The sequence below is a fragment of the Nematolebias whitei genome, chromosome 3, assembly GCF_014905685.2.
Source record: "Nematolebias whitei isolate Nwh7 chromosome 3, NemWhi1, whole genome shotgun sequence".
Taxonomy (NCBI): domain Eukaryota; kingdom Metazoa; phylum Chordata; class Actinopteri; order Cyprinodontiformes; family Rivulidae; genus Nematolebias; species Nematolebias whitei.
In genome coordinates this window covers 34,739,439-34,751,944 of record NC_056500.1, presented here as the reverse complement: position 1 = coordinate 34,751,944, position 12,506 = coordinate 34,739,439, and the positions used below count along the sequence as shown (strand labels likewise).

The following is a 12,506-nucleotide window of genomic DNA, read 5'->3' as shown; positions in this document are numbered from 1 at the left end:
CTGTTAGAACATGTTAGAACCTGTTGGAACACTGTTAGAACATGTTGGAACACTGTTAGAACACTGTTGGACCCTATTGGAATATTGTTAGAACAATGTTAAAACCTGTTAGAACACTGTTGGAACATTGTTTGAGCAACATTAAAACCTGTTAGAACCTGTTAGAACCAGTTAGAACACAGAACCTATTGAAACCAGTTAGAACCTGTTACAACCAGTTAGAACAGGGCTATTGAACTGGCAGTCCGGGGCCGAATCAGGCCCCCACAGTTGGGTCCACCAATGGGTCCATTTTAAAATAAAACTAGATTTTAAACCATAAAACAATGACAGTAACTGTGGATGTGAGCTTTGTCCATCCCCAAGAATCTTAAGTAAACATTTGTTGTTGTTGTTGCAGAGAAGTGAAGATTTCAGACAAACAATACATTTCATTGAGGATGACAACATCAAGTTACTAACTGATATATTTTACCGCTACGTTAGATTTATTGTTCTGAATAAAGTTTTACAAGGCTATAACTTATGCTAGTTTATCTAAACGTTAGCTTGCTAACCTGAGAGGCACGTAGCTAATGACAAGCAGGCTGGAGGACTGAAGGTAATTTATTATTGATGATTTATTTTACACATCAGTTAAAATAAACTTACCATCAGCAAAATACACCACGCTATTGTTCGCTGCTTCGGCTGTGATGAAAGTGAAACTTAAGTGAACGACCATGACTTGAAAGTTGTCTTTATGCGCACTCTGCTGGATACATTGTACAATTATGGCTGGTTCCAGCATTTTAGGGGTGGAAATGAGAAGTGTTTATATTGGTGCATTATGGGACAATTCTCACAGATACCAATAGGTCCCCAGATCTTTATATCGGCCCTCCTGAATAATTGGTCAGGCTCTACCTTAAAGGACTGACTGCCATGTTACAGACAGTAACCAGTTGTTTTCTGTCGTCGAAGCTTTAAACATTTTACTTTAATTACAAAACAGTTTCTGTGCACACTGTGTATGAACAGGCTGCATGTGAAGTCATTTCTGTAAAACAAAATGGACACATGTTAAAAACATCCAAACACTTGATTTATAACCTTCCAGCTGTAATCTGGCTGCTCTGGGGTTAAAGTTGTCAAATTAAATGTCTGTGCAGAACCAGGACTATGTTTTATCTGGGAAAGAGAAACTTGGCACACGATGGGTTCATATTTCAGTTAAAACTTGCGTTGAGTTGAAATATATAGTGTGACAGTGAAGTTGTTGCCATTTACTTTGAGCAGCAGTTTATTAGAAAACAAAGATCAGCTCTCACTGCAGAACAGATCCTCTTTAAACTGACTCGATATGTGAGGAAGTGTCTATAAACCCAACGTTGATGTGACTGTACCATTAGCATGTGGTCAGTTGAGGTCATTTGCCTGCTGATTATGTAAAACAAACATTAAAATGAATCAAGGCTCAGAAGATTTCATCAGAGTATCATTAATTGTACAATATTTCCTGTTTATTTATGTCATTCTTTTTAAAAGTCATCAACCACAGAACATACAGTGTAGACATACTAGTGGTGAATAATTGTGCATCTAAACGTATGAATTTTGTTTTCAAATGTTTCTGTTCTTTGAATGAACAAGACATGGTCTTTTTTTAAATGTATGAAGCCAATAAAAAGGCACTTATTACTGAAAAACATCTCAATTTGAAACATTTCTGTTTGATTTTAAACGTTACGACTGATTTTGGTAAAAGCTGCAATATCTAAACTTTAAGTGACCTAAAAACTGGAAAAAAAACTTTCTTTATTCACAAGTTCTGACATTGTTCTATATGACACGCATACCTGTACAGCTGTAAAGTTTTATCCTGCTAATTTGAATAATTTCTCGTTCTTTCTTGATTTCAGAAACGCTTTGTAGCGGGAGATTCTGAGTGAGCGATGACTGTGGTCCATTCTTGCAGCTGTAAGTAAACCAGCGTGATACTGTGATTGATGGATTTACTGGAAGCAGAACCTGATGTAAACTAGTTTATTGATGACAAAGCACCACCAGGAGCAGAGAGAGTTCCTTATCTCTTTAAAGTCATGGCTGTTTCAGCCTTCATCATAGTTGCATGTGACAGAAAGGGGTGTGAACCAGCCTGGCTGTGTGTGTGTGTGAATTTAATTCCTTTATTGTTCTTTGAAGTAAGTTGAAACAGTTTATTTCTCCGTGTCAGATCATGTCAGCAGTTAGGATCGCCCCGCCTCACAGCCAGACGGATGGCAGAAGAAAAAACTCCAAAACAATGTCTGCAGAGGTATCGCCGGACTCCAAGTGTCCCATCTGCTTGGATAAGTTCAACAACGTTTCTCACCTGGACCGCTGCTTGCACAAGTTCTGCTTCCGCTGCATTCTGGAGTGGTCCAAAAACAAGGCGGAGTGTCCGCTGTGCAAACAGCCGTTTCGCTCCATCTATCACACCATCAAGTCGGATGAAGACTTTCAGAAGTACGAAGTCAAACAGCATGTGGACAATTCTTCTTTTGGTTACTTTGAGGGCGTGCGCTTCAGATACCGCACAACTCTCACTGGAATCCATCGACAGATGAGAAGAACCTCCCCCCCTCCGGACAACGGCGTAATATTTGAAGCCTCGATTAATCCCCCCCAGCAGCGGCAAGATGGCTACATGCGGCGCATGATGCAGAGGTTGGAGGCCAAGAGGAGAGCCGAGAGGGAAGGCAGGGCGGTGACCAACGTCAGAGAGCAGGAGATGATCAACTTCAGGAGGGAGCTGTACCGCCGAGGGGCGAGGGTTCGAAGTGTGAGGGACGGTGGCTTGTCCCGAGACACTTCTGTTGAGTTTTATCAAAGAAATCCAGCCTGCCTGCACAGACTGGTCCCCTGGCTGAAAAGAGAACTGATGGTGCTGTACGGGGCCCACGGCTCCTTGGTCAACATAGTTCAGCACATCATCATGTCACGTATCACACGGTACGATATGGAGGACGGAGCTATTCAGGAAGAGCTCAGGCCGTTCCTGCAGGGACGAACAGAGCACTTCTTACACGAGTTCATCAGTTTTGCAAGGTCCCCCTTCAACATGGAGGCCTACGACCAGCATGCTGTTTATGACTGCCCAGCCCCCTCCTCCAGTGAAGACGGCAGCTCCAACTCTTCTGTAATCGCCATCTCTGAAGATGAGGACAACTCTGCAGAGATGGGCCGTCCAGAAGACGCCACGTCAGCTCTGAGCCACTCTGTGTGGGACGACGAGACACCTGGACCATCGTATTCCACAGGAGCAGAGCAGAGCGGGGCAGAGCGCCTGTCAGTTCTGGACCTGGACTCGGAGAGCAGTTCAGAGGAGGAGAGGCAAGAGTCTGAGGCTTCTCCGCAGCAGGTGAGGACACCGAACCAAGCTGACCTGCCTACAAGTGACCACGACGACGAAGGCTGTGCCTCTTTGGACAGCGACGACTGCGTTATCGTCGGGTTTGTTAAGCCTACAGCAGAAAGGACTCCTGAGCTGGTTCAGCTGTCCTCAGACTCCGATGAGTCTGCCTTTGAAGATATTAAAGAAGTGCCTCTTCAGCCTTACCACATCCGTTTTACCAGCTGTAGTCCCGCTCCTACACAAAGGAGCGATTCTAGTCGTCAAACAGAAAATGTAGAAACGGATCGCCTTCATGGGTTGGAGTCGAAAGACGGATGTAGCTCTTCAGTATCCAGCAAATCCAAGAAATCCAGAAACAGTCAAACGGATAAAGATCACAGGAGGCGGCACAAATCAAAGGACGGGGACCGCAGGAGGGAGAGGAGGCGCTCCAAAAGTGGAGAGCGCAGGCACTCCAGCAGAAGCCCCGTGAGCTCCAACAGCATTGTCAGCTGTCATTCCTCTGAAACAGCTTGTTCTCATTCCCATGGCAAAGACTTCTCCAAATGTGACCCAGTCTACAGAAGGAGGGACCGGGACCACTGCTACCAGTCCTACAGCCACTACAGACGAGAGAAGCATGGGGGCGTGACGCATTTCACACACAGACGGTCCTACTATTTCAGCAGCCGCAGGTACTCTCGCTCCAGGAGCCGCAGCAGGGATTCACAGAGGCAACGCAGGAGATGGTCCCGGTCCAGGAGCTCTTCCAGCAGTCGCTCCCCTTCGACGAAGAGGAGGCCTCACCATAAGCCAGGAGGGAAACACAAATACAAAACAAGACATTTGGAGGACTCGTCCACGCACTTACCCCTAAACCCAAACGAAGAAGGCGACTCCGTATCGTCAACAAAACACAAGAAGAAAAGCAAAGAGAAGCGTCGTAAAAAATCCAAAAAGAGTGGCGGCGTGGAGCTCGCCAGGGAGGACAAGGAGCGTGACCGAGGCAAACATCACAAGAAAAAGAAGAAGCACAAGAAAAGCAAAAAACACAAAACGACCGAGCAGAAATCAAAGGCCTCCTCGACCGTCATCACCATCGACAGTGGCTCTGATTCTGGTACCAAACATGAACATGTGCCCCTCGTCAGCAGCTGGGATGGAAATGACATCACAGACGAACGAGCGAACCCCAGACCTGAGGACTAATGGTCACAGTTAGTGACGGACGCTGCCACGAGTGTTTTAGGACCACAACGTCTGGTACGGATCACCAGACCTTCACAAACTGGACCTTTGTGTTCCAGACACGTAGGTCCAGGTCAGTGTGGTTTACATCAGAGGTGACTGCCAGAGTTTTATAACTTTAAGTACATGTTAATAACACTTTTATGTTTGACATAACAACAATATTTAGACCTTTTTACAAACAAGAGTTCTTTGTCACTTCTGTATCACGTGCTGAAACATTTCAGGGAAAATATTTTATGTTTTATAAAAAGTCAGGAATATTCTCCTGCCTGTTGTAGCGTCAATAAACTTATTTTCATCTACAGATGGTGTTTGATGTGGTTTATTTTTAATATAAATTTAGTTTCTTTTATTATTTTTTGAATATGTAAACAAATAAATAAATACATCATGAAGTATAATGTCCAAACTTTTTGTTTTACATATTCAAGGGAGTGGGTAGAAGTATAAATTATCAAAATTCCCACTCCTTAACCTCGTACATAATCTTACATTTATTACATGTAACAACTAAACCATCAATACAGTATTTAACTACAGTAGATAAACAGTTATTTCTTTAACTTCACCCAAAAAAGGCATCAATAACAAAAGCATCAACAATAATTGAATAATAATAATATATCCAGCAATTGTTCATATATTTATATGATAATTTGAACAGTTTAAATTTGAAGAATAAAGTACAAAGTGGTTACGAAACTGATGGGTTTTTTTTTAAATGTCAAATTTAAAAAGCAGTAATTAGGACTGATATTAAGATAATGTGGGACAGATCTTGTAGTAAGTTGATCATTTGTAAATTAAATTAAGTTTGGTATTATAGAGTTGTAGCGTTTATATAAAACTGACTAAAAATATCTTGTAATTTGGAGTCATATCAGTGGACAATGAAATATTTTAAATTAACATTATTATGGTAGTTTATTTACTGTTGCCTATGTGGCTTTTTGTGTTTCTTGCATTAATGACACCAAACTAGATGCTCATTTAAATTTAATTTTAGCCCCTTTTATAAAAATTATTGTACTCATCACACTCCAAATGTCAGTGTTTAACCATTCTCACTGCAATTTACAAAGAAACCTTTACAAATAAACCATTAAAAGTCCATTTAGTAAAAAAACAAAAGGTGGTAAGGAACCGTCAGTACAGGAAGAAGGACAGTAACTAAAGATGGGATTTATTGTCAGAAAGTGAATCCTGAGGTAAGAAGAACCGTGGAGCTCTCACATGTAACGTGCACTGTTCACCTGCTGTATGAACAAATGAATAATTGATGTTTTTAAAATGTATATTAGTTAAAACAATCTGTTAAGTATCAGAACACAGAGTGAACCGTGAAAAGCCCAAAGTACGTAGGTTTGAGACCAGACCTTGTTCTACAACCACTGCTCCATCAGCAAGAGGATGAAATCCACTAAACCAGTTGTTAAAATACTCCAGCCAGTATACAGTACTGGCTTTGACTGGATTCAGTGAAGAGTCACTTGTACCAAATAATTCAACAACAAAAGTGTTTCAAACTTATTCAAAATGTAATCGGACTTTTTTCCTCCTGGTTAATTTGTTCAAAAAGTATAAATCACATTAATTTTAGAAGACGAGCATGCGTCGAGTACACCCGTCTGCAGCAGTCGTCCACCAGCTCGGTGTCAGCCTCTCCTCCCGGGGATCTGATGGAAGTGGTTCTGGTAACCCGAGCTGAACCACTTGTTGGGGTCTTGGTCTCAGACTGGTCTTTGTGATGTTCTCTGGAAGTGTGAGTTGTCCAGGTTCACCCTCAGCTGCCGGTCACAGGTTGCTCCCAGGAAGACCTGCTGACCCTTTGACAATTATTTCTTTCTCTTGCTCGAACGAACGCGATCCGATGTTGTGATGGTTCGAGATGTTTGCTCAGGTCTATGACCACCTGGCCGTACCGCCACAGATAACGATTACAGGACGGGAGACTAGATTCAGCACAATCTGCTGGCTTCCTTAGATGGAGAACTTTTATTAACTGGGTTTTATAATGTATGTGGGTGTTTGTGAACAGTGCCCTGAGACGACTTCTGACTGACCTCTGACCTGACACACACAAGCAGCAGAGCAAGTACCACCAGGAGGTTTTCTTTCTCCCAGTTTTCAGAAAAATGTATTCTGTAAAGTGTAGAGTCGAGATTAGCAAAGATAAAAGCATTTCTCTGCAGTTGGTGGGAATATATCAGAGAAACACCTTTCGGGCCAAGAACATAGCAATGAGCCAGATGCACATTTTCACATAATCATTTCCTAAACTCCGTGTTTCTTCCAGTATGGCTCTCTCCTCTGGCAGAAATGACTGTGCTCCAGTCAGTCAGTGGTAGAACAGCTGAAATAAAGCTTGTTCTTCAGTGATCACTGGTTTTTACCACTAAATACTGTGTGCTGCCCAGCCAAATGTGATAACCAAACTTCTTTCTTTCAATCATTCCGATTTCCACACACTTTTATCATGTTCCGCATCAAAGGCGCCTGATTGTAGGTAACTTGTTGTAAAAAGAAAACAGCTGTTTCAAACAATTTGAGCAAAATAAATCCTAAATGTCTGGTAACGTCACTGCTCTTTTATTTTGAAAATGACTAAACCGGAAGTGAAATGTCTCGCGCTCGTGTCGCTGACGCCGGATGTCGTGGACGGCACACTTCCTAATTTTTCACTTTTTCTCTGAAGAAAGAAGTTGTCATGGCGTGTTCGTGGCCCGTTAAGGTAATAATTGTTGTTTGAGCGCCGCGCTGGGCGCGTGCTGACACGGGCCGAACCGTGGCTCGGTACCGGACACGGAGCCGCAGCCCGGCCTGCTGCCGGCTCGCTGCTCTGGTTCGGCCCGGACGTGTGTAGTAACCATTCCGGCTCTGTTAACCCGGGAACCATGTGAATAAATACTGACGTGGAGGTAAACTGGACCCGGCTCCTCTGTGGACCTGAAGCCAGACATTTATAAGGACTTTAATTGTGACAGTCTGAATGAACTACTTCCTGTATGTTAAAGTACTTCACTCAGCTAATCACTGTTACAGGAAGTATTTTAACACACAAAAGTATAAAATGGTCTTCAGTAAAACTTTTCTATTTGCACAGTTTTCACTAACAGTCCAATCTTTGTTCCTGACTAATCAGAGGAATAACCACTGAATTATGAATCACTGAAGCGAGAACAAAAGAAAAGTTATTAAAGTTAAAAGTGTAAATCAGTGTTTACATGAAACACAAAACCTAAGAAATACTTTGTACTTTCATAATGTACAAATACACATTAATGACATCTTGTCCCGTGTCTCTAGTTGGATGTTTTCACTAAATATCCAGAGAAACAGTTTTCAGTAACGGTACCAAACTGTTAGTCCAACCACTCTGTTGTTTTACTTCTTTAATTTGTATTGAAATAAATTAACTGGACAATGTTTCTAAATTATATCCTTGTGGCTTTAATAATAATAATAATAACAACTTGTAGTCACGCCCATGAGCTTTTTTTTAGATGAAGTGGAGGACAAATATCTAATGAGAAAAACATGAGTACTTTGTCTTTTCTAACAGCTTGAGTCTCTGAGACATGGTCCATGAGGACAAACCGTATGTAGTCTTCATCAGTTTGTCTCTTACTGCTGTTCCCAGATCAGCCCTGCAGGTTGGAGCCTTGTCAGTCGCTGTTTTCTTCAATGTCCCCCAGAGATGTTCAGGGGGACTCAGATCAGGACTTTCTTGTGGGACAGTTTTCCCAGCCTTTGTCCGGCAACAAGATGCTTTATCATCTAGAAAAATGAAGTCATCATCACCAAACATCCTTTCAGCTGAAGGGAGAAGAAATGTGTCTAAAGTTTAAACGTAGACTTTGATATTTATTGAAGATGTAATGACCGCCATCTATCCTGACCTGCAGGCCCAGATCATCAGTAATTGTGCAGTTCTATTTCGTATAGGCTTCGCCCTTTAAGAGCTGTCGCTTAGTGGGTTTATCTCGTCATGCGAAGCATTGCACTGAAAAATTTAGTCCACGCCCACCTGCTGTGTTGGCCCCACCCGGTTCGTATAAATTATGTTAAGAGCAGGTAATCGGCTCCCATTTTTCTTCAGCAAGCTAATAGCACTGTCAGAAGAACGAATAAGGAAAGTTGTCTAGCTTGACCAACCTTGTAAAGACTGCCTGTGGCCTCCTGTCGTCCCGGTGAGTTCTCCTCCCCGAGGAGAAGCAGACGAGCAGTCTTGTTTCAAGGTAAGCGCCGAGGAGTATTCTCAGTGGCAGGTCGCTACACGCTGGACGACGCCATCTTGTAATTTTCCTTTTATCGCCGACCCTCGGAGCGAATCGGATGGCGACGTCAGCAGCAGCCCCCCACTGCTCATTCCCTTCTGGAGAGCGTAGTGTCGGTAGAGGGAGGCTGAGCGAATGCTCATCCCCCCGGACCTTGTTTTGCATCGGCGACCACACCGCTCACAGCCGTCGATGCCCTCCTCTGGAGCTGGAGCTGCCCGACATAATCCAGGAGGCGGCTGACATGAAGGGACTTTTTCCGTCCCTCTCTTTCCCCCACCCAGATCGTATGATCTAGCGGGAAGGTTTCTGGACTCCATTCCGGCTCGCCGTCCTGATCCCATCTGGCCTCGTTTCCCAGCAGTGACGTCCTACTGGGACGAGGCCGCAGCCGGTTCCTGGTAGAATAGGGCGCCGGTTCCCACATCCATGCCCATCACCAGAGGGAGGGGTTTTCACCGAGCGGAAATTCCCTCGGTGCCCCCCTGGAGCCGAGCCTGGCGGAGGTTTTCGGAGCAAAGATGTCCAGATTGGACCAGCGTCCTGTGCCTCCAGGTAAGCATAACCAGACGTTGACGTCACTCTCCAACCGAGCTCACCGGTGTGCGTTCCAGGCGGCCGCAGCGAACAACACGTTATGCTGCTGGCGTACAACGTTCAAGAGGCTGGAGGAGACGTAGCGCTTCCTCTGCAAGGCAGCTGACGTCATCCTCAACCTGTGCGCCTCTTTGTTGTCTGCCGGTCTCGCATCGCAGCCGGAGGACGAGGTTTTCCAGAGGTCCACCTGTCCCGTCACTCCACCTTCCTCGGAGGAGCTGCAGAAAGCCTTTTTGTTGGAGGGCCCCCATCAACGAGGGACCATTTTCAAGACGTTCCACGGCTGCACGTCTCCCCGCTCCGCCAGCCCCACCCGTCAGACATCCCCGGCATCCGGAGATTCAGCGTTTCCCTGAGATCGCCAACAGGTGACGCCCTAGGACAACAAACCGCAGAGCTCAGGGGGAGATGACTCAAAATTATGGTTTGTGGAGGATGTGTGTGAAGATGACACAAGTTTTTGGAATAAAACATCATTTAATGATGAAAGTGTCTATTTTTAGCCAGTCTGTCAGCTCGGATGACCTGACAGTGGCTCCTTCACACATCCTCCACATGAAATGAGCCGGTGGCCTTTAAAAAGGTTTCTTCAAAATCACCGTTGCTCCAAAACAAGGCGAGACGCCCGCATGACACAACAGTCGTATGCGAATGTGGTCCGCACAACGAGTTCAGTGGAATGATACATTTTCAGCCCGAGCTGCACACCCCTCATCGAAGCGGTGTCAAACGCGCGCTCCTGCGACGCAAGCAGCCTTCACCCAAACGGCGCTGCGTTGATGAAGGTGCGCACACAGCTCCCCAGCGTTTCACCGGCTCGCATCAGCATGAATGTGAGACTGCAGGACGGGTCCAGTGAGAGACTTCGCTCTCAGCAAGAGTGGCACGCGCCTCACCGAAGCAAACGCATGCCTCCGAAGCGCTAGCAGCCTTCTCTCAAACGGCATGGCGTTGATGAAGGCGCACTCACCGCTTCTCAGCGCTCGCCCGCTCATGTCAGCATAAACGTGAGACCGCTGAACAAGCCCAGTAACGAACCTCGCTCCCAGCAGGAGCGGGGCGCGCCCCACCGAAGAAAACGCGTGCTCCCGCGGTGCTTGCAGCCTTCACTCAATCGGCACAGCATTGATGAAGGCGCGCGCACCGCTTCTCAGCGCTTGCCCGCTCACATCAGCATAATGTGAGACCGCAAAGCGAGCCCAGTGAAGGACCTCGCTCTTGGCAGGAGCGACACACGTCTCACCGCATTGGCGTCAAATGCGCGCTCCTGCGGTGTCAACAGTTTTCACACGCCCCTCCTCAACACACGCCGGTCCACATAGACATGAATGTGGACCCGCAGCCCTAGCGCAGCACACAGGCGAAGCACACAGGTGCGCTCAGAGCCCTTTCGAGGAAGCCTCGCCTTGGGTCATGCAGAACACACTCCCGCGGCTCATTTCCGGGGCGTTCATGCATTCAGAACGCATAACTACACAGCATGCGTCTGTGCATGGTACGCAGAATTACGCAACGCGTAATTACGCACATGGGGAGCTGAGTGACAAGATGATTTTCATACGGTGTTCGAATGGACCCAGTGAGGCAAGGACCACATCTGCTTCGCCCTTAACCCATCAGCGACAGCTCTTAAAGGGCTACGCCTGTATTCATAGAATCTGGGGTTACAGTACGTAACCAACGATTTATATATTTATTTTTCCTTATAAATGGACCAGCACCAAACCAAACCTCTAGTGTCGTCACTTTGTCCAGAGCAGAGTTGGTCACGAGGGATCAGCTTCATCTGCACTCCTCCACAGTCCATGATTTTGTTTCTTTAGCCTCCAGTTCTTCTTGGTTTGGTTGGCAATGGTGGCTTTGTTCTCTATTCTGTTGGTAAATCTCATTTCTTACCCTTTCGCATTCTTTCAGAGCAGCCTCCAGTAGCTCAGACAGTCCCGGTGCTTTGTTGTAAAGCGGTGACAGTTTTTAAAATTAATTCCTAATGAGTTTTGGAAAACGACAATTTTGTGGCATGTCTGATTTATTTATTTATTCATTCATTCATTTATACAAACTCAAACAACTGAAAGAACATCCTCCAAAGGTGGTGATTCCAAAATGTTTGTTTGTCATCCTGTGTCACTTCAGGTTGATCCAGCTGCTCTCATTTTTATTTCGTTTTAATTATTTGCTCAACCAGCTGTGTTGAGCTGCAAGCTTCCTGCAGCCAGATTGCTGTAAACTTAAAAAAAAAAAGTTTGTCACCTTCAGAACCGCATGTGGTGGAGGATGAACTGCATGTTTTTTTATGCACGTTGTGGCTGAGCCAACCGTTCAACACTTAACATTAGTTTATATGTTAGCTGTGTTTTAATCCAAGCTGTGTGGCCGTGGTGCCTTTCATGTCTTGTCTTGTTCTGCTTCTTTTTGATGTCCCATGAAAAATGACCAGAATTTCAATGGATTCATTTTCTCTTAAGTGATCTTTTTACCACAAATTGAACAAAGAGCTGCAGCAGAAGTCGTAATTGTTGATCCTTGCAGGAGCACTCGCTCAGATAGGTTTGACGGAACATGCCTTTTGTTCTAGATTGGAATTATTGGCGGCTCTGGTCTTGACGATCCAGATATCCTGGAGGGAAGAACGGAGCGATACGTTGACACACCGTATGGGAAGGTGAGTCGTCTTCTGATCTGAAGCAGACTCTTCTTCAAGTCTCTCGGAGGCTGCTGCCGTGTCACACATTAGTCCGTCTGCTGCTAAACAAAGCAGATTGAGAAAAACGTCTCACTCTGAAGACAGTTAAAATGTGGACTGTCATCTCGTCTCTGTGGGACCAGAGAGAAGACTTCAGGACATAATGTCCATAACCCTAATAACTGTTTCACCATTTGCTCTATTGTTTTATTCATTCATTCATAAAGTTTTCAACCTCTTTAGTATTAGGCTTCTTTTACAGTTTAGTGGTTTAACTCTGTGAGATTGTGTTTGAATTGTTGTTGTTGTTGTTGTTGTTGTTGTTGTTGTTGTTGTTGTTGTT

The 12,506-nt window shown here is 45.0% G+C and overlaps 2 protein-coding genes across 2 annotated transcripts in view; both read left to right on the top strand.

The window, feature by feature from the left end:
* Positions 1-4,855, top strand: part of toporsa (topoisomerase I binding, arginine/serine-rich a) — a 6,615-nt gene extending 1,760 nt beyond the window's left edge. Inside the window, exons 2-3 of the mRNA XM_037698227.1 lie at positions 1,902-1,959; positions 2,216-4,855. Of these exons, the coding sequence (XP_037554155.1) occupies positions 2,219-4,564 (2,346 nt within the window). The 5' untranslated portion in view covers positions 1,902-1,959; positions 2,216-2,218 and the 3' untranslated portion in view covers positions 4,565-4,855. The remainder of the gene's footprint in view (positions 1-1,901; positions 1,960-2,215) is intronic.
* Positions 4,856-7,234: 2,379 nt separating this feature from the next.
* LOC119430754 (methylthioadenosine phosphorylase) overlaps positions 7,235-12,506 on the top strand; it is a 14,155-nt gene continuing 8,883 nt past the window's right edge. Inside the window, exons 1-2 of the mRNA XM_037698228.1 lie at positions 7,235-7,337; positions 12,056-12,142. Of these exons, the coding sequence (XP_037554156.1) occupies positions 7,314-7,337; positions 12,056-12,142 (111 nt within the window). The 5' untranslated portion in view covers positions 7,235-7,313. The remainder of the gene's footprint in view (positions 7,338-12,055; positions 12,143-12,506) is intronic.